This window comes from Bufo bufo, chromosome 1 (assembly GCF_905171765.1).
Source record: "Bufo bufo chromosome 1, aBufBuf1.1, whole genome shotgun sequence".
Classification (NCBI taxonomy): Eukaryota; Metazoa; Chordata; class Amphibia; order Anura; family Bufonidae; genus Bufo; species Bufo bufo.
Genome location: NC_053389.1, coordinates 347956581 through 347979103, shown reverse-complemented (window position 1 = coordinate 347979103; position 22523 = coordinate 347956581). Strand labels below are relative to the sequence as shown.

General features: G+C 42.5%; 1 protein-coding gene across 1 annotated transcript in view; it reads right to left on the bottom strand.

Moving 5' to 3' along the window:
- Nucleotides 1-4466: 4466 nt before the first annotated feature.
- The window catches only part of LOC121009553 (catenin alpha-1), a 120096-nt gene continuing 102039 nt past the window's right edge, over nucleotides 4467-22523 (bottom strand). The window contains exon 18 of the mRNA XM_040442765.1: nucleotides 4467-4984. Within this exon, the coding sequence (XP_040298699.1) occupies nucleotides 4697-4984 (288 nt within the window). The 3' untranslated portion in view covers nucleotides 4467-4696. The remainder of the gene's footprint in view (nucleotides 4985-22523) is intronic.

Genomic DNA, 22523 nt, shown 5'->3' with positions numbered 1-22523 from the left:
TAGGATCATGAGCAGTTCTTTTCCTTCTCCATACTCTTCTCTTCCCATCACTCTGGTACAAGTTGATCTTGGTCTCATCTGTCCATAGGATGTTGTTCCAGAACTGTGAAGGCTTTTTTAGATGTCGTTTGGCAAACTCTGATCTGGCCTTCCTGTTTTTGAGGCTCCCCAATGGTTTACATCTTGTGGTGAACCCTCTGTATTCACTCTGGTGAAGTCTTCTCTTGATTGTTGACTTTGACACACATACACCTACCTCCTGGAGAGTGTTCTTGACCTAGCCAACTGTTGTGAAGGGTGTTTTCTTCACCAGGGAAAGAATTCTTTGGTCATCCACCACAGTTGTTTTCCGTGGTCTTCCGGGTCTTTTGGTGTTGCTGAGCTCACCGATGCGTTCCTTTTTTTTAAGAATGTTCCAAACAGTTGTTTTGGCCCTGCCTAATGTTTTTACTATCTCTCTGATGGGTTTGTTTTGTTTTTTCAGCCTAATGATGGCTTGCTTCACTGATAGTGACAGCTCTTTGGATCTCATCTTGAGAGTTGACAGCAACAGATTCCAAATGCAAATAGCACACTTGAAATTAACTTTGGACCTTTTTATCTGCTCATTGTAATTGGGATAATGAGGGAGTAACACACATCTGGCCATGGAACAGCTGAGAAGCCAATTGTCCCATTACTTTTGGTTCCTTAACAAGTGGGAGGCACATATGCAAACTGTTGTAATTCCTACACCGTTCACCTGATTTGGATGTAAATACCCTCAAATTAAAGCTGACAGTCTGCAGTTAAAGCACGTCTTGTTCGTTTCATTTCAAATCCATTGTGGTGGTGTATAGAGCCAAAAATGTTACAATTGTGTTGATGTCCCAATATTTATGGACCTGACTGTATACATCACTATCTGCTAAAACACATGTTACAATCCTAATGGCCCATTTGTATTTTTAGTTTGTACGGGTGACACCCAGGGCTTTGCTAATAAAGTGAGTGTCTTCAGCCTTTTGGAGTTGGAAGAGATAGAGGAAGACTCAAATACCACCATGAGTCATGTCTTCTCATTGTTTTACCCCTAGACTAAATTTTAAGATCAGGAGCACTGCAGACAACACGGTTAGATCCCTTGTTTAGGGATCATACAAATTTTCTACCATGACACAAGTGACTTGTGAAACCAATCAATGACCTTAGCAGTGGTTGGCTGCAATATTCACGTGTTAATTTGATGTCAATGGTGCAGCCAGGTAAACAGAGCCTGGACAAAAGAACAGAAGTGGAGGCACAGGATCAGGTAAGTAATGCTCAGTTATTTTTTTGCAGAGGATCCCATGTGTTGTCCAGTTTCTTCCTGAAACTATACAACCCATTTAATAGCACAGACATATATAGCAATATTTGCTTTTAAAGTGGTGACATATACACTCACCTAAAGAATTATAAGGAACACCATACTAATACGGTGTTGGACCCCCTTTTGACTTCAGAACTGCCTTAATTCTACGTGGCATTGATTCAACAAGGTGCTGATAGCATTCTTTAGAAATGTTGGCCCATATTGATAGGATAGCATCTTGCAGTTGATGGAGATTTGAGGGATGCACATCCAGGGCACGGAGCTCCCGTTCCACCACATCCCAAAGATGCTCTATTGGGCTGAGATCTGGTGACTGTGGGGGCCATTTTAGTACAGTGAACTCATTGTCATGTTCAAGAAACCAATTTGAAATGATTCGAGCTTTGTGACATGGTGCATTATCCTGCTGGAAGTAGCCATCAGAGGATGGATACATGTTCTCATTCTGTTTACGCCAAATTCGGACTCTACCATTTGAATGTCTCAACAGAAATCGAGACTCATCAGACCAGGCAACATTTTTCCAGTCTTCAACAGTCCAATTTTGGCGAGCTCATGCAAATTGTAGCCTCTTTTTCCTATTTGTAGTGGAGATGAGTGGTACCCGGTGGGGTCTTCTGCTGTTGTAGCCCATCCGCCTCAAGGTTGTGCGTGTTGTGGCTTCACAAATGCTTTGCTGCATACCTCGGTTGTAACGAGTGGTTATTTCAGTCAACGTTGCTCTTCTATCAGCTTGAATCAGTAGGCCCATTCTCCTCTGACCTCTAGCATCCAAAAGGCATTTTTGCCCACAGGACTGCCGCATACTGGATGTTTTTCCCTTTTCACACCATTCTTTGTAAACCCTAGAAATGGTTGTGTGTGAAAATCCCAGTAACTGAGCAGATTGTGAAATACTCAGTCTGGCACCAACAACCATGCTACGCTCAAAATTGCTTAAATCACCTTTCTTTCCCATTCTGACATTCAGTTTGGAGTTCAGGAGATTGTCTTGACCAGGACCACATCCCTAAATGTATTGAAGCAACTGCCATGTGATTGGTTGACTAGATAATTGCATTAATGAGAAATAGAACAGGTGTTCCTAATAATTCTTTAGGTGAGTGTATACTACCTAACTGTATAGTTCATCAACATTGGTCATGAAGGGGTTAAAGTAGGGATCAGCAACCTCTGGCACTCCAGCTGTTCTAAAACTACAACTCAAAATCCTCCTTTCACTTCTAGGGGAGTTGCAAGAAGAACCAAGTACGTGTGCATGCTGAGAGTTGTAGTTTTACAGCAGCTGGTGTGCCAGAGGTTGTTGGTCCCTAGGTTAAAGTATATACAAACCCATCATAAATAATTTTGTAGGAAAGTTTCTTTTATTTGCAGCATAGAAAATAGGTTTCTCAATTTATAATTACAATTTTCAAAGCTTTTTTCCAGTGTTATGAAATGTACTTGAACATAGACCTACATATATTAGAATTATAAAATAAAGACAGAAAAGAAAATTAAAAATACAGATTGCTGTTTTACTTCTGACAAAATGTAAAACCCTTTATTTTACAGTTCTAGAAAGAGTGAAACGTAGCTTAAGGAGTCTGATTATTCTTTACCACTGCCAGTCAGGCCATCAGATGTATGGATGTAGCAAATGTAACCCAACACATTAAAAACGCTTAATAGAGAAAAAAAAAACATTGAAAGTCAAATTAAAGTTTGCTGCAACTATTTAACATGCTTTACATGCCAAGTTAAATATATATACTTATATTTTTAAGACCCTGCATCATTTAAAGGGAATGTGTCATCGAAAAATGGCCTATTGTTTTAATAACATGTTAAACATTTTTAAATAATTTTTGGTGATGTTAGTTTTAATTTTCCATGTCAATATATATATTTAAACAATAACCATAAAATCCTGCAGCTTTCTCACTGGCCACTAATACTAATAGGCACCACTTCTTTGGTTGTACAGATCACTTTAATGCAGTTATGTAATTATAATTACAGGCAGTTTTAGATTGGCATATATCACATCTGGATCCTCCATTCACAATAGGTGACCCTCAAAAACCTTATCTACTCCTTGCTTGTAAAATGACCTCTGCACAGATCACAGAGCATGCCTAGAAAACCTCCCATAAAAGTCAATGAGGTCTCCTCCAGACCATTGTGTCTATGGACCATGTGGAATTATGATTAGATTAGATCAGACAATAGATTAGAAAATAAAGGATGTTTTGCTATTTGTTTTAACTGTCAAAATAAAAGACATTTTAGTGACACCTAGCCTTTAAGGGTAACAAAAATTTTTTGACTTTTCTATAGAGAGATATGTAATTTAGTAATTTTTAGGAATATGTATAAAGTCTATCAAATAAAGCAGATTACAATATTGCAGACAGCTATAATTAAGGTAGAAAGCTTTAGTACCCTCGGGCCAATGATGACATATGGGTCACTGATTGCCATGGCAGTGTTAATAGAAAGAGAGAAAAAAAATCTTCCAATATAACATTCGAAATAAAAAAAGAGACATAAAAAATTTAATATATTAAGAGTAAAAGTTAAACATTATCTAAACATATCAGCCAAAGCACAGGCAATCGTAAGGGAATTAATGTAGTTTGTGCATAAAGCATTTAAAAGGGAATTCTGGTTATAACAAGTTACCCCCTATCAACAGGATAGGGGATAACTATTAGATTGGTGAGGGTCCTACCACTGGGACCCACCAATCACAAGAACAGGGGCCCTGTATTCCGTGGAGTCCACCTGAAATGGACAGAGTGGCTGCGGCTCCATTTATTTCTATAGCAGCGCCAGAGATAGTAAACCAGCCGCTCTGTTCATTTCAGGGGGGTATGGGGCCCCCCCGTTCTTGTGATCGTAGGGGTCCCAACAGAAGTACCCCCACCGATCTGATAGCTATTACCTATCCTGTGGCTGTGGATAGAGGATAACTTGTTATAACCGGAATACCCCTGTAAGTAATATCCTTCAGAGATAAAACCACTTCTGAATACTAAAGCAAAAATATTCCCTCAGGGTATCGTAACTTAAAGGGGTTAAATGAACCTTTAAAATAGATGATCTATTCGTTGGATAGGTCATCAGCATCTGATCGTGGGTGTTCGAATGGAGCCGAGTAGCGCCTAAGCCACATGACCAATGCAGGCAATCGACAACTACAGAAAAGTGGATTTACAAAACTTTCCATGTTGACAGTGGTGTCATATAAATGATATAAAATACTTTCCAAATTGATTGTGTTAATTCTCTAAAAAAGACCCAACTGGCTTATGTAAGAAAAGTGAACAATGCAAAATATCACATTTGTATCATATATGCTTATATGCTCTCCATAACTTTAAATTCACTAAGTGCCTGCACAGGATTGACATGTTTCTTCTGAGATGCACGTTTTATTTTGGTTTGAGTTTCATTCTGTTTTTCTCTCTTGACCAGGGGCTTTTTCTCTGGAGCCTTCATTTTCCAAGAAACTGCTGGGAGATTTAAGGATGCCATTCCTTGAGATTTCTGGTACTTTGTAGAGGCCACATAAGATGCCTTTACTGTTTGTACCACAGCATTCATCAAATTCTTGGCAGCTTGAATTAGGGACATGGCACTATCAACCTAAAATATTTGAGAAACTGGTTTAGAAGTATGTGAAACACAGTAAAACATAATCACCTCACATCTGCATTAGTTGTTCTATAAAAATGTTTTTCAAGCCAAAGTGGACAATTATCTCAGGCAAATCAATATATACCTTTACCCACATATCTTTAAAGGGGTTATCCAGGAAAAGATATTTATGGCATCCTCAGAATAGGTCATCAGTATCAGATCCGCACACCCGGGACCTCCGCTGAACAGTGTCGCTGCCTCTTCCTAGACCAGTGACATCACTGTAAATCGGTCACATGGCCTAGCTGGAGCTCAGCCCCATTCATGTCAATGACGCTGAGGTGCAATACCAAGCACTGCCATTATACGATGTACGGCACTGTCCTTGGAAAGCTGACAGGATCCTGCATCACTCACCAGAGTTCTGGTGAGTGAAGAAGCAACCTGAAACAGCTGATAAGCGTGGATGCTGGGACTTGGACCCCGCTTATGTGAAAATGATGACCTATCCTGAAGTCAACAATATCTTTTCCAGGAGAACCCATTTAACCACCTAACTGTTTTGCCCTAGTCCAGCTCCGGCAGTGGGAAAAGTAGCTAACTGTTCTGCCCAACCTGGGCTTGGGCAGAAAGAGGAGGGCTGCTTTAGAGGCTGTTATCTCCTGAATGGTAGCAGCTGACATTCCAGGCTTTCATGCAAGACCAAAATGACAGCTGAAGTCTAAGCAACAGAAAATAAATCACTGTTAGAAATCGAGTCGGGAATAATCGCGGGTAAAACCTGCTTTTACTTTCACTTCTAGCTGCATTCACAGCATTCCGATTTCTATCAGTGATATCTTCCCCTGTACTTAACATATTACTGTCATTCTGGTATTGTCTGAAAGCTTGGAATGTCAGCTTTCAAACAATACAAAACCATACCATATCTTTATCTGGTACCAAACCAGAGATATGAGCAGTTAAAGCAGCCCCCCCCCCCCCCCCCCCCCCCCAGTCAGTCTGCAGGAGAATGAGGGAGTAGCTGCAGAGCTGACAGGCTGCAGGAGGAGAGAAAAAACTGTAAAAATATATAGAAATGTGACATTACCATCATTGTATGTCCCAGATAATAAAATGATATTATTTTTACCACATTGTGAACACCGTGAAAAAAATTCCTCCTAAAAATTCCCCCTAAAAATAAAATAATAAAAGTTATTTGATATGCAATTTATACCCCAAAATAATTCCTAAAAAACCTACAACTAATCCCACAAAATAAAAATAAAAAAATTAGAAGAAAAATTTAAAAAGTTATGACTGCTAGAACACAAAAGAGGAAATTTCAGATTACACTAATCGGTAATCACTTTTCCATAAGCCCATGACAGCACCCTTGAGAGTCTGCCTCCATCCAGGACAGGAAACAGGAACTTTCGTAGAGAGCTCTTAAGGAGGAGCATGGCTCCTAGCCACCAGTTAATTGCGAGAACTTGTCCTAAAACACACATTTACACAAAAAGATTTATATATATATATATATATATATATATAATTAATTTTTTTTTAAATATTTTATTTTGAATTTGTTTACATGCACATAATTTTTTTTTTTTTTTTTTATATCTATAGAGTGGAAATAAACCCCGGGTGCTGTCATGGGCTTATGGAAAAGTGATTACCGGTGAGTGTAATCTTAAATTTCCCTTACGCCCATGACAGCACCCTTGAGAGACGACTAGAATAGTAATCATTTTAGGGGGGACTACTGCCTGGAGTACTTTCCTACCAAAGACCAGCTGATCTCTAGAGCCTAGGTCTAATTTGTATTGGCGAAAAAAGGTACACGGTGACTGCCATGTGGCTGCTCTACAAATCTGTTCTAGGGAAGCATCAGCCCTCTCTGCCAATGAAGTAGCAACTGATCTGGTGGAATGAGCACCAAAACCTGCCAGAGGAGTTTTTCCAACTGAAGAATAGGCCAAAGTAATGGTGCCTACAATCCATCTGGATAGTGATTTAGGAGAGGCTGAGAGACCCCTATTCTTTCCTCTAAATTGAATAAAAAGCTTAGAGGTTTTCCTCCATTGACTTGTAACCTTTAAGTAATGGGATAGACATCTTTTCACATCTAGGCAATGGAGTTTCTTCTCTTTTTCATTGTTTGGATTTTGGCACAGAGAGGGAAGGACAATGTCCTGTGTTCTATGGAACATGGATACTACCTTCAGAAGAAAAGAAGGGTCTGGTCTAATAAGTACTCTGTCATCCAAGATGTTAGTATAAGGCGGAGATGTTGAAAAAACAGAAATTTCCCCCACCTGTCTGGCTGAGGTGATCGCCACCAAGAAAGCAGTTTTGAAGGAAAGGAGTTTTATAAATAAGTCTTGTAATGGTTCAAAGAGAGGCTCCATCAAGCTAGTAAGGACTAGGTTGAGGTCCCAGGGGGGAACCGAGGGTCTGACTATCGGTCTAACTCTGCTGATCGCTTAAAAAAATCTTCTAACCCAGGGATGGTTTGCAATCGGAAAGTCTAAAAATGCACTCAGGGCAGATACCTGTACCTTGAGAGTGCTAGGCCTTAGGTTATTTTCATGACCAGCTTGTAAAAAATCTAGGATCTTACACATAGAAGGAGGATTTAGCGGATTTACCAGATCCTTTGAAAAGTTTAGGAAGGTCTTCCAGATCCTAAGGTAAATGGAGGAGGTAACCTCCTTCCTGCAGAATAGCAAGGTAGATACCACTTTCCTGGAGAGGTCTCTTCGCTCTAGGATTTCCCCCTCAAGAGCCATGCTGTTAGATGTAATTGTTTTACATTCGGGTGAAAAACAGGGCCTTGAAACAATAGATCTGGTATCTGCGGGAGAATCCAAGGGTCTGCTAGGGAGAGTTTTCTCAACCAGGTGAACCAGGTTCTTCGAGGACAAAATGGATCAATCAGGATCACTCTCGTCTGTTCTTGTCTTAGTTTTTGTAGAAATCTTGGGAGGAGTCTTAGCAGGAGAAAGGCGTAGAGTAGCTGATCTGGCCAATGGAGGGAGAAGGCATATATCCCCGTTGGTGAGTCTTTTGACCTTACGGAAAAGAAAGGTTGGCATTTTCTGTTCTCCCTGGTTGCAAACAGATCTAGTTGTGGACGACCCCAGAGGAGAGTTATTTGGTCGAAGATCTGATTCAGACACCATTCTCCCTGGTCCAAGGTGTTTCTGCTTAAGAAGTCTGCTACCTTGTTTTCCGTTTCCTTTTATATGTACCGCCCTGATAAACAGAACGCAAGGTATTATGAGGGAAAAAATTTCTGCGGCCAAGGACATAAGACTCTCTGATCTGGTTCCTCCTTGTCAGTTCAGATAGGATACGACTGTGGCATTGTCCGAAAAAATCTTTAGAGCTTTCCCCTGAAGTAATGGAAGGAATTATTTTAAGGCAAGAAGAACTGCTCTTAGTTCTCTCATGTTTTGAGAGTCTTGAATCTCCGCTTCTTTCCATACCCCTTGCCGGACTTGCATCTGTGGTGATTTCTACAGAATCCTGCGGATTCCAAGGGAGACCTTGGGACAGATTTAAAGGATTCAGCCACCAGTGTAAAGATTTAAATACCTGAACGGTGAGCGTGAGTGGTTCATCCAGCGGGAAAAGGGCGCCCTGCCATTCTTTCAGGATTTGCCATTGAAAATCTCTGTCAAATGACAACTTTGTATAAAAAAATGGGAAAAGTTGTCTTTTGCCGAGATATTTTTCTCACACCCAGCATGGGTATATGTAGAAAGACACCCCAAAGCACATTGCCCAACTTCTCCTGAGTACGGCGATACCACATGTGTGACACTTTTTTGCAGCCTAGGTGGGCAAAGGGGCCCACATTCCAAAGAGCACCTTTAGGATTTCACAGGGCATTTTTTACACATTTTGATTTCAAACTACTTCTCACGTATTAGGGCCCCTAAAATGCCAGGGCAGTATAACTACCCCACAAGTGACCCCATTTTGGAAAGAAGACACCCCAAGGTATTTTGTGATGGGCATAGTGAGTTCATGCAAGTTTTTATTTTTTGTCACAAGTTAGTGGAATATGAGACTTTGTAAGAAAATAAATAAATAAAAAAATCATCATTTTCCGCTAACTTGTGACAAAAAAAATAAAAATTCTAGGAACTCGCCATGCCCCTCACGGAATACCTTGGGGTGTCTTCTTTCCAAAATGGGGTCACTTGTGGGGTATTTATACTGCCCTGGCATTTTAGGGGACCTAATGCGTGAGAAGTAGTTTGAAATCAAAATGTGTAAAAAATACCCTGTGAAATCCTAAAGGTGCTCTTTGGAATGTGGGCCCCTTTGCCCACCTAGGCTGCAAAAAAGTGTCACACATGTGATATCGCCGTACACAGGCGAAGTTGGGCAATGTGTTTTGGGGTGTCTTTTTACATATACCCATGCTGGGTGAGAGAAATATCTCTCTAAAAGACAACTTTTCCCATTTTTTTATACAAAGTTGGCATTTGACCGAGATATTTATGTTCTGTCGTTTCTTCAAAAAACAGACTTTTATAATATGTAAATTACCTCTCTACCAGCAAGTAGGGCGGCTACTTGCTGGTAGCAGCCGCATCCTCCTTTCATAATGACGCCCCCTCCTCATGTTGATTGACAAGGCCAGCGAACGCGCTCGTCCTCTGACTGGCCCTGTCTGCTTTAAAAATTTTGTGAATGCGCCGTACCGATCTTCAGTCGGCGCAGGCGCACTAAGAAGAGGAAGCTTGCTCGGCCGCTCTATCCTCAATGCGCCTGCGCCGATGACGTCACATCTACACCCGGCGCAGCCGACTGAAGACCAGTACGGCGAAGACCATCAACATGAGGAGGGGACGTCATTATGAAAGGAGGATGCGGCTGCTACCAGCAAGTAGCCGCCCTACTTGCTGGTAGAGAGGTAATTTACATATTATAAAAGTCTGTTTTTTTAAGAAACTACAGAACGAAAATCAGTAAGAGCATTATATATTGATATATCGCAGTATAAGGAATTTAAGTAGCCAAAAAAAAATAATGACTTTAGTGGGGTGACAGAAGCCCTTTAAGTGATGAATATGATCCTCGATTGAAACCGCCACTCTTGAGATATTTTTGATAGTCTGCGTGAATTGGGATGTGGTAATAAGCATATCTTATATCTAGGGTGGCCATAAAGCAGCCCTGGAATAGATGTTTTAAAACTGACTGAATTGACTCCATTCTGAATTTTTTGTAACAGAGAAACTGATTTAGATCTTTTAAGTTTATAATTGTTCTGAACGTCCCGTCTGGTTTTTGCGAACCAGAAAGAGGGATGAATAGAAAAACCTTTCCCTTTTTCTGAATCTGGGACTGGAACCAGGACTTTTTTCTCTAAAAGAGAAACAAACAATCTCCTGTCGTAAAGCTAGATTTTTTGCTGAATCTTTTAAGACATTTGTGACTTTGAATCTTTCCGGTGGACGAGAGACAAACTCCAGACGAAAACCTTCCCTTATAATGCCCAATATCCAAAGGCTTCAGGAATTTTTTTCCCAAGCGTGAAGGAAACGAGACAGTCTGCCGCCCACAGGAGAGAAACCGTCATTGCTGAGTGGGTCTGGAACCTGAGGAAGATTGGGAATTTAAGAGAAAACCTGTATTTTCTATTTTTATTTCCTCCTCTGAAATCTTTTCTTTGCCCCTTATAAAACTCCCTTTTTCTCTTCCGAAAAAAGCGCTGCTTTTTCGGGGGTCTGGGGACAGGGAATCCTTTTTTATTATCCAACAGGTCATCTAAGACAGACCCAAAAAGATAATGGCCCTGACAAGGTATGGCACAAAGTTTATTTTTAGATCCCGTGTCTCCAGACCATCGTTTAAGCCAGATAGCTCTTCTTGCTGAATTAGAAATTGCAGCTGACCTATCATTCAATTTCAACGCATCTGCTGAGGCGTCTGATATGAAGTCAACCGCCTTAAGGATGGTGGGATAGACAGCTAGCAATTGATCCCTCAGAGTCTTATTTTGGATGTGAGATTCCAATTCCTGCAGCCACAATTTTAAAGGGCTTCTGTCACCCCACTAAACTCTTTTTTTTTTGGGGTACTTATAATCCCTATCCTGCGATATAGCTATACATTATTTTATTAATCATTTTCGTTCTGTAGATATGCCAAAAAATGTACTTTTATTATATGCTAATTACCTGTCTACCAGCAAGTAGGGCGTCTACTTGCTGGTAGCAGCCGCAAAAAACCGCCCCCTCCTCTTGTTGATTGACAGGGCCAGCCGCGATCTCCTCCTCCGGCCAGCCCTGTCAGCATTTCAAAAATCACGCGCCTGTGTTCATTCGACGCAGGCGCTCTGAGAGAAGGAGGCTCGCCTCCTCAGCACTCCCTCAGTGCGCCTGCGCCGATGACGTCACCGAAAGAGAAGACGTCATCGGCGCAGGCGTACTGAGGGAGTGCTGAGGAGGCGAGCCTCCTTATCTCAGAGCGCCTGCGCCGAATGAACACAGGCACGCGATTTTTGAAATGCTGACAGGGCCAGAGAGTTTAGTGGGGTGACAGAAGCCCTTTAAAGACTTAGAGGTGGAGGTGGCGGCAATATTTGACTTGAACGCCTGAGCTGAGGTCTCCCAAACTTTTTTCAGGTAAACGTCAGCTCGTCTATCCATAGGGTCCTTAAGGGTGCCAAGGTCCTCAAATGGTAAGGCTGACTTTTTTAAGATTTTAGCAATGGGGCATCCAATTTAGGAGACCTATCTCAACTAGCAGAGTCAGCCTCGTCAAAAGGATATTTCCTTTTAAAAAAAAATTTGGGACAAAGAATTTTTTATCAGGTTTCTTCCACTCCTTTTGGATCAGAAATTTTATGTTTTCATTTACCGGAAAAACCCTGGATTTTCTATGTCCTAGATCCCCAAACATAATATCTTGAACAGATTTTGTATCTCTGGATTCATCTACTTTCATAGTAGCACAGATTGCCTTTAGTAAAGAATCCCTATCATCAGGAGAAAAGAGTGGCCTGCCTGTGGTTTCCTCATCTGCCGACGAGTCCAAACTATCTAAGATTTCTCCTAGCTCACTTTCTTCTGAGGAATCTGAATCTGATTTGGTAGACATGGCTTGTTTGCACGAGCTTGTGGAAGGGAGGCTCTTTTTAAATATTTTCATGGAATCAGATACTTCAGATTTCACCATATCTCTAATGCTTTGAAGCAGGGATGGGGACTCCTCTTCCACCACTTTGTCGACACAATGCTGACATAACATTTTTGGCCAGGAGGGAGCAAGCTTCTTATTACACATAGCGCATTCTTTCCCTCTTGTCTTTGAGATAGCCTTTCTAGGCCCCTCTTTAAATGTCTAAAATAGAGACAAGAGAAAGAGAACCCCTTTAACGAATGATCCCCCTTACCCCACTAGGAGTACTGGTCTTACTTCATGACCCTCCTGTAGTTCAGATCGCTGACCGCTCTCATCCTCCATAGTAGACATCCAGGATAGAGCATTCTTCAAGAGCAGAAATCTGGGCCCTCTGTAGGCTGGCTGGACTGCTTCTGACCACGCGCTCCAGGGCATAGTAAAATCCCTCGGTCGGGTCCCTGCTGGTGCTCCGTGCGGCCTATCAATAGGAGATTTATTTCCTACTTCCGGAACGCACGCTGCGTGCGTTCCAAAAACCAGAAGTCGTATTGCGAACTTCCGGTTCTCGCCTGCCGCAGGATCTCAGCCCTGCCCGATGCCTGTAACCAGCCAGAAGGAAAGGAGAGGGAGGCCCCGAACCCCCTGAGCACTGCCAGGAAGCACCGGCGTGCCGGTGTCACGCTGGGTAGGATACAAGATACAATAGAAACACAGAAAACCATGAAACAAGTGTCTAGGCCAGAAGCTGTGGATAAAGGTTACCTTCTAGCAAATCCCTACCAACTCTCCCTGGACTTCTGTGCCCCTGTTCAGACCCTGAAGGTGGGAATAAACATGCCCCCGTGCCTAAGACTGAAGAAACCTTAAGATCCCTAAGATAGTGGAAAAGGGGAAAAGAGACAGCCTGCTTCCTCAAGCAAGGAGGGAGCAGGTGTCTCCCTAACAGCCTAGAAAGAACACAAGAGAGAAACAAAACCAACTTATCTGTAGCTGAGCAGAAACAGCAATTCCTTCCTTCCTTCCACAGAGCAAGATAGAAGCTATAACCCGCACAGGACACTGGGAAAGGGAGTAATTTAAACTCATACAAACGACCCCACCCAATGCACCTGGAAGGAGGCGGATACAGCTCAAATCCAAAACAAAACAAACTACACTGCGTGCAGAATTATTAGGCAAATGAGTATTTTGACCACATCATCCTCTTTATGCATGTTGTCTTACTCCAAGCTGTATAGGCTCGAAAGCCTACTACCAATTAAGCATATTAGGTGATGTGCATCTCTGTAATGAGAAGGGGTGTGGTCTAATGACATCAACACCCTATATTAGGTGTGCATAATTATTAGGCAACTTCCTTTCCTTTGGCAAAATGGGTCAAAAGAAGGACTTGACAGGCTCAGAAAAGTCAAAAATAGTGAGATATCTTGCAGAGGGATGCAGCACTCTTAAAATTGCAAAGCTTCTGAAGCGTGATCATCGAACAATCAAGCGTTTCATTCAAAATAGTCAACAGGGTCGCAAGAAGCGTGTGGAAAAACCAAAGCGCAAAATAACTGCCCATGAATTGAGAAAAGTCAAGCGTGCAGCTGCCAAGATGCCACTTGCCACTAGTTTGGCCATATTTCAGAGCTGCAACATCACTGGAGTGCCCAAAAGCACAAGGTGTGCAATACTCAGAGACATGGCCAAGGTAAGAAAGGCTGAAAGACGACCACCACTGAACAAGACACACAAGCTGAAACGTCAAGACTGGGCCAAGAAATATCTCAAGACTGATTTTTCTAAGGTTTTATGGACTGATGAAATGAGAGTGAGTCTTGATGGGCCAGATGGATGGGCCCGTGGCTGGATTGGTAAAGGGCAGAGAGCTCCAGTCCGACTCAGACGCCAGCAAGGTGGAGGTGGAGTACTGGTTTGGGCTGGTATCATCAAAGATGAGCTTGTGGGGCCTTTTCGGGTTGAGGATGGAGTCAAGCTCAACTCCCAGTCCTACTGCCAGTTTCTGGAAGACACCTTCTTCAAGCAGTGGTACAGGAAGAAGTCTGCATCCTTCAAGAAAAACATGATTTTCATGCAGGACAATGCTCCATCACACGCGTCCAAGTACTCCACAGCGTGGCTGGCAAGAAAGGGTATAAAAGAAGAAAATCTAATGACATGGCCTCCTTGTTCACCTGATCTGAACCCCATTGAGAACCTGTGGTCCATCATCAAATATGAGATTTACAAGGAGGGAAAACAGTACACCTCTCTGAACAGTGTCTGGGAGGCTGTGGTTGCTGCTGCACGCAATGTTGATGGTGAACAGATCAAAACACTGATAGAATCCATGGATGGCAGGCTTTTGAGTGTCCTTGCAAAGAAAGGTGGCTATATTGGTCACTGATTTGTTTTTGAATGTCAGAAATGTATATTTGTGAATGTTGAGATGTTATATTGGTTTCACTGGTAAAAATAAATAATTGAAATGGGTATATATTTGTTTTTTGTTAAGTTGCCTAATAATTATGCACAGTAATAGTCACCTGCACACACAGATATCCCCCTAAAATAGCTAAAACTAAAAACAAACTAAAAACTACTTCCAAAAATATTCAGCTTTGATATTAATGAGTTTTTTGGGTTCATTGAGAACATGGTTGTTGTTCAATAATAAAATTAATCCTCAAAAATACAACTTGCCTAATAATTCTGCACTCCCTGTACACATGTGCTGCTAGCCTGGCAGACCTCCGCACATAACCTGAGCAGGGGATGACAGCCGGCCACACCTCCCAGTGCGACCGGGAATGCACCATAACACCAGCCCGAATACTTTTCCAGGACCCAGAAGGCAGCACCAGACTTTCTTCAGCGGCTCCTAGAGGAGGCTTACGCTCACAGTAATTCGGGGACCTGCAGCCTAATAACTTTAGCTCTCCACAAAGCCGTCCTATCCATAGGACAGGAAACAGGAACTGGTGGCTAGGAGCCATGCTCCTCCTTAAGAGCTCTCCACGAAAGTTCCTGTTTCCTGTCCTGGGTGGAGGCGGTCTCTCAAGGGTGCTGTCATGGGCGAAAGGGAAAATATTATTGGTTCTTAAGCCTAAAATTATTGATGTCCATAAGGAGTAAAAAATGCAGTAGTGTCCCCTGAGTTGTGCGCCAACAAGCTTTACTGCAGACAGACATAAAAAATCTACCATAAAAAAAAGTTACATTTTTGGGGGGATTTTCCCAATTTTAATGTGACTGTTAGGAGGTTAAAGCGAACCCGTCACCTGGATTTTGGGTATAGAGCTGAGGACATGGGTTTCTAGATGGCCGCTAGCACATCCGCAATACCCAGTCCCTATAGCTCTGTGTGCTTTTATTGTGTAAAAAAAGATTTGATACATATGCAAATTAACCTGAGATGAGTCCTGTCCCTGATTCATCTCAGGGACAGGACTCATCTCAGGTTAACCGCCTCCGGACCGCCTAACGCAGGATCGCGTTCCGGAGGCGGCAGCCCTGCGCAGAGTCACGCATATATGCATCATCTCGCGAGACGCGAGATTTCCTGTGAACGCGCGCGCGCTCACAGGATCGGAAGGTAAGCGAATGGATCTCCAGCCTGCCAGCGGCGATCGTTCGCTGGCAGGCTGGAGATGTGATTTTTTTAACCCCTAACAGGTATATTAGACGCGGTTTTGATAACAGCGTCTAATATACCTGCTACCTGGTCCTCTGGTGGTCCCTTTTGTTTGGATCGACCACCAGAGGACACAGGTAGCTCAGTAAAGTAGCACTAAACACCACTACACTACACCCCCCTGTCACTTATTAACCCCTTATGAACCCCTGATCACCCCATATAGACTCCCTGATCACCCCCCTGTCATTGATCACCCCCCTGTCATTGATCACCCCCCTGTAAGGCTCCATTCAGATGTCCGTATGATTTTTACGGATCCACTGATAGATGGATCGGATCCGCAAAACGCATACGGACGTCTGAATGGAGCCTTACAGGGGGGTGATCAATGACGGGGGTGATCACCCCATATAGACTCCCTGATCACCCCCCTGTCATTGATCACCCCCCTGTCATTGATCACTCCCCTGTAAGGCTGCATTCAGATGTCCGTATGATTTTTACGGATCCACTGATACATGGATCGGATCCGCAAAACACATACGGACATCTGAATGGAGCCTTATAGGGGGGTGATCAATGACAGGGGGGTGATCACCCCATATAGACTCCCTGATCACCCCCCTGTCATTGATCACCCCCCTGTAAGGCTCCATTCAGACATTTTTTTGGCCCAAGTTAGCGGAAATAATTATTTTTTTTCTTACAAAGTCTCATATTCCACTAACTTGTGTCAAAAAATAAAATCTCACATGAACTCACCATACCCCTCACGGAATCCAAATGCGTAAAAATTTTTAGACATTTATATTCCAGACTTCTTCTCACGCTTTAGGGCCCCTAGAATGCCAGGGCAGTATAAATACCGCACAAGTGACCCCATTTCGGAAAGAAGACACCCCAAGGTATTCCGTGAGGGGCATATTGAGTCCATGAAAGATTTAAATTTTTGTCCCAAGTTAGCGGAAAGGGAGACTTTGTGAGGGTAAAAAAATAAAAATAAATTTCCGCTAACTTGTGCCAAAAAAAAAAAAATTCTATGAACTCGCCATGCCCCTCATTGAATACCTTGGAGTGTCTTGTTTCCAAAATGGGGTCACATGTGGGGTATTTATACTTCCCTGGCATTCTAGGGGCCCTAAAGCGCGAGAAGAAGTCTGGGATCCAAATGTCTAAAAATGCCCTCATAAAATGAATGTGGGCCCCTTTGCGCATATAGGCTGCAAAAAAGTGTCACACATGTGGTACATTTTATATATACCCATGCTGGGTGAGATAAATATCTTGGTCAAATGCCAACTTTGTATAAAAATGGGAAAAGTTGTCTTTTGCCGAGATATTTCTCTCACCCAGCATGAGTATATGTAAAAATACACCACAAAACACATTGCCCAACTTCTCCTGAATACGGCGATACCACATGTGTGATACTTTTTTGCCGCCTAGGTGGGCAAAGGGGCCCACATTCCAAAGAGCACGTTTAGGATTTCACAGGTCATTTACCTACTTACCACACATTAGGGCCCCTGGAAAATGCCAGGGCAGTATAACTACCCCACAAATGACCCCATTTTGGAAAGAAGACACCCCAAGGTATTCCGTGAGGGGCATGGCGAGTTCCTAGAATTTTATATTTTTTGTCACAAGTTAGCGGAAAATGATTATTTTTTTTTTTTCCTTACAAAGTCTCATATTCCACAAACTTGTGACAAAAAATAAAAACTTCCATGAATTCACTATGCCCATCACGAAATACCTTGGGGTGTCTTCTTTCCAAAATGGGGTCACTTGTGGGGTAGTTATACTGCCCTGGCATTTTAGGGGCCGAATGCGTGAGAAGTGGTTTGAAATCAAAATCTGTAAAAAATGGCCGGTGAAATCCGAAAGGTGCTCTTTGGAATGTGGGCCCCTTTGCCCACCTAGGCTGCAAAAAAGTGTCACACATGTGGTATCGCTGTACTCAGGAGAAGTTGGGCAATGTGTTTTGGGGTGTCATTTTACATATACCCATGCTGGGTGTGAGAAATATCTTGGCAAAAGACAACTTTTCCCATTTTTTTATACAAAGTTGGCATTTGACCAAGATATTTATCTCACCCAGCATGGGTATATGTAAAATGACACCCCAAAACACATTGCCCAACTTCTCCTGAGTACGGAGATACCACATGTGTGACACTTTTTTGCAGCCTAGGTGGGCAAAGGGGCCCACATTCCAAAGAGTACCTTTCGGATTTCACCGGCCATTTTTTACAGATTTTGATTTCAAACTACTTACCACACATTTGGGCCCCTAGAATGCCAGGGCAGTATAACTACCCCACAAGTGACCCCATTTTGGAAAGAAGACACCCCAAGGTATTCGCTGATGGGCATAGTGAGTTCATAGAAGTTTCTATTTTTTGTCACAAGTTAGTGGAATATGAGACTTTGTAAGAAAAAAAAAAATCATCATTTTCCGCTGACTTGTGACAAAAAATAAAAAGTTCTATGAACTCACTATGCCCATCAGCGAATACCTTAGGGTGCCTACTTTCCGAAATGGGGTCATTTGTGGGGTGTTTGTACTGTCTGGGCATTGTAGAACCTCAGGAAACATGACAGGTGCTCAGAAAGTCAGAGCTGCTTCAAAAAGCGGAATTTCACATTTTTGTACCATAGTTTGTAAACGCTATAACTTTTACCCAAACCATTTTTTTTTTTACCCAAACATTTTTTTTTATCAAAGACATGTAGAACAATAAATTTAGAGAAAAATTTATATATGGATGTTGTTTTTTTTGCAAAATTTTACAACTGAAAGTGAAAAATGTCATTTTTTTGCAAAAAAAATCGTTAAATTTCGATTAATAACAAAAAAAGTAAAAATGTCAGCAGCAATGAAATACCACCAAATGAAAGCTCTATTAGTGAGAAGAAAAGGAGGTAAAATTCATTTGGGTGGTAAGTTGCATGACCGAGCAATAAACGGTGAAAGTAGTGTAGTGCAGAAGTGTAAAAAGTGGCCTGGTCATTAAGGGTGTTTAAGCTATAGGGGCTGAGGTGGTTAATTTGCATATGTATAAAAAAAAAAAAAAAATTCCCACAATAAAAGCACACAGAGCTATGGGGACTGGGTATTGCGGATGTGCTAGCGGCCATCTAGCAACCCATATCCTCAGCTCTATACACAAAATCCCGGTGACAGGATCCCTTTAAAGGAAAGCAATCACGTGGCAGCTTGTTAAAGAGCAGGAGGAACTACAGTAAGCAGATATAGATAGTTTTATGGGGAAAGATTTATTACAACCTTTAGTATATTCATTTAATCTGAGCTCATACTGGTCTTAGGAGTCAAGTGGGAGATCCTACTCAGTGAATGACACACATACAGAGAAGGCTGTTTGAGTAAGGCCACCTACTGGACTTTGTATCACTAAAATCAATAGCAATAGTCTGAATCAGACTTTAGTGATTTTTTATTTTATTTACTTTAGTTTATTGGGATCTATGAGTCGTTTTTACTAGTACCAGAACTTCGTGTAAGATAAAACTGCCTAGACTGCTCCACATAGGCCCTTCACAAGGGTGTACAGAAACTACTATAAAAATGCAGATGATCTAACATTTTAGGGCTAATGAATCTCTCTGTCTCTAGTTTGGCTGCTTTTATTTGTCTTTTAAATATTCTATTTTTTTCCTTATAGTTTTTCAATGCTTCCTCGCTACCCTCCTGTTTTAGTGATTTAAATGCTTTCTTTTTGTGATTTATTGCTTTCTTTACAATTCTATTTATCCACATTGGTGTTTTCTTGTTCCTTACCCTTTAATTCCCATAAATGTATGTACCTCTCACAATTAGTTTAGGATGCTTTTAACCTCTTCCGGACACATGACGTACCGGTACGTCATGTGTATTTCCGATCACCGCCGCTCGGTGGGCGGTGATCGGAACCCGGTGCCTGCTCAAATCGTTGAGCAGGCACCTTGGCTAAATGCGCGCGGGGGGAGTCGTGTGACCTCCCCATGTTGGCGATCGCCGCAAACCGCAGGTCAATTCAGACCTGCGGTTTGCGGCTTTTCAATGTTGCGGCGGCGATCGGCGGTGCTATCGGGTCCCCGTGGGGCTGTAGGGGGGACCCGATGGCATGGAAGGCAGCCCCCTGGATCTTACAGGCCGGAAGCTGTATGAGTAATACACACAGTATTACTCATACAGCCAATGCATTCCAATACAGAAGTATTGGAATGCATTGTAAAAGGGATTAGACCCCCAAAAGTTGAAGTCCCAAAGTGGGACAAAAAATAAAGTTAAAAAAAATTGAAAAAATAAAGGTTTTCCCCCCCAAAAATTTAAAGTTTCAAGTAAAAATAAACAAAAATGTTATTTTTCCCAAAAAAAGTAAAAAGAAATTGGTAAAACATAGGGGGGGGGGGGGGGGGGGGGGGAAACAGTAGACATATTAGGTATCGCCGCGTCCGTATCGATCGGCTCTATAAACATATCACATGACCTAACCCCTCAGATGAACACCGTAAAAAATAAAAAATAAAAACTGTGCTAAATAAGCAATTTTTTGGTCACCTTACGTCACAAAAAGTACAACAGTAAGCGATCAAAAAGGCGTATGCCCACCAAAATAGTACCAATCTAACAGTCACCTCATCCCGCAAAAAATGAGCCCCTACCTAAGACAATCGCCCAAAAAATAAAAACTATGGCTCAGAATATGGAGACACCAAAACATTTTTTTTTGTTTTAAAAAAGCTGTTATTGTGTAAAACTTAAGTATATAAAAAAAAAGGATACATATTAGGTATCGCCGTGTCCGTATCGACCGGCTCTATATAAATATCACATGACCTAACCCCTCAGATGAACACCGTAAAAAAAAAAAAAAAAGTGTAATAGCAAGCGATCAAAAAGTCATATGCACCGCAAAATAGTGGCAATCAAAAAATCCCGCAAAAAATGAGACCCTACCTAAGATCATCGCCCAAAAACTGAAAAAAATATGGCTCACAGACTATGGAGACACAAACATTTTTTTTGTTTCAAAAATGAAATCATTGTGTAAAACATTCATAAATAAAAAAAATTGTATACATATTAGGTATCGCCATGTCCGTGACAACCTGGTCTATAAAAATACCACATCATCTAACCTGTCAGATGAATGTTGTAAATAACAAAAAAAAAAAAAAAAAACTGTGCCAAAACAGCTATTTCTTGTTAGGCTACTTTCACACCTGCGTTAGGTGCGGATCCGTCTGGTATCTGCACAGACGGATCCGCAACTATAATGCAAACGCTTAGGTCCGTTCAGAACGGATCTGTTTGCATTACCATGAACAAAAAAAAATATTTTTAAAAATTAAAAAAAAATTTTTTTTTATTTTTTTTTGTTCATGATGATGCAAACGGATCCGTTTTGACTTTACATTGAAAGTCAATGGGGGACGGATCCGTTTGAAAATTGAGCCATATTGTGTCAACTTCAAACTGATCCGTCCCCATTGACTTACATTGTAAGTCTGGACGGATCCGTTTGTCTCCGCACGGCCAGGCGGACACCCGAATGCTGCAAGCTGCGTTCAGGTGTCCGCCTGCTGAGCGGAGGACAAACGGTGCCAAACTGATGCATTCTGAGTGGATCTGCATCCACTCAGAATGCATTAGGGCTGGACGGATCCGTTCGGGGCCGCTTGTGAGAGCCTTCAAACGGAACTCACAAGCGGAGCCACGAACGCTAGTGTGAAAGTAGCCTTACCTTGCCTCACATAAAGTGTAATATAGAACAACCAAAAATCATATGTACCCTAAACTAGTACAAACAAAACTTCCACCCTATTCAGTAGTTTCTAAAATGGGGTAACTTTTTTGGAGTTTCTACTCAGGGGGGGCTTCAAATCGGACATGGTGTCAAAAAACCAGTCCAGCGGGGGCGTGGCTTGCCAGACATGTGAGTGGACGTGATCTCCGGAGCTCCTGCACTGCCTCAGTCAATTATCCACTAAAAACAGCCTAAACCTCCGAATATTTTGGACTGACCACCAACGGACGATCCAGAGGCTTCTCCGTCACCCGCAGGCACTTGAAATCTGCTGTCATGTCCAAAAGGAGGGACGGGAAAGGAGACGGCAAGTCTCTGCAAGATGGCGCCGGGGCCGCCACGCCGAAGCACCGAGACCGTGTGAGCGACCTGCAGCAGGACGCACACACTCAGGAGCTCCTCAGTGAGAGGTGTGCCTCCGGCAACAACAGTGAGTCCTGGTGCGGAAAGGGATTCAGACGTGGAAGGGCCCGGAAAGGTGATGGGCCTAAAGCAACACCCTAACAGATTTGCCGCCATTAAGGAACAAGATGGGGCTGGGGACCCAGATGTCCCAGACTCAGACATGGAGGAGCCGACTATAAAAGGCGTTCTCCAAGCCATTTCTAAGTGAGGCAAGTCACTCAATATCCTGACTATGCAGATGGGAGCCATTAAAGGGTTATTCCCATCTTGCAAATTCATCCTCACCTGCAGTCACTCTGCTGTTCAATTCCTGGTTTTCTGCTGCTAAGGCTGGGCGGGCTTAGGCAGCTAGAGTGAAGGCCGGCCACACCTCCTTATGACATCACACTGAGAGCTCAGTCCCTGAGTGCTAGTTCATGTGAAGAGTATGACTCATCAGTCTGGCAGCCTGCAGTGTCTGGGGCCCCTCCCCCTGCTGGGGAATCAGAGAGCTGTGATAAGTGAGCTCAGTGTACAGTAACACGTGGCTGTTCTGCACAGTTTTAGGGTCCATTCACACATCCGTGGTGTGTTGCGG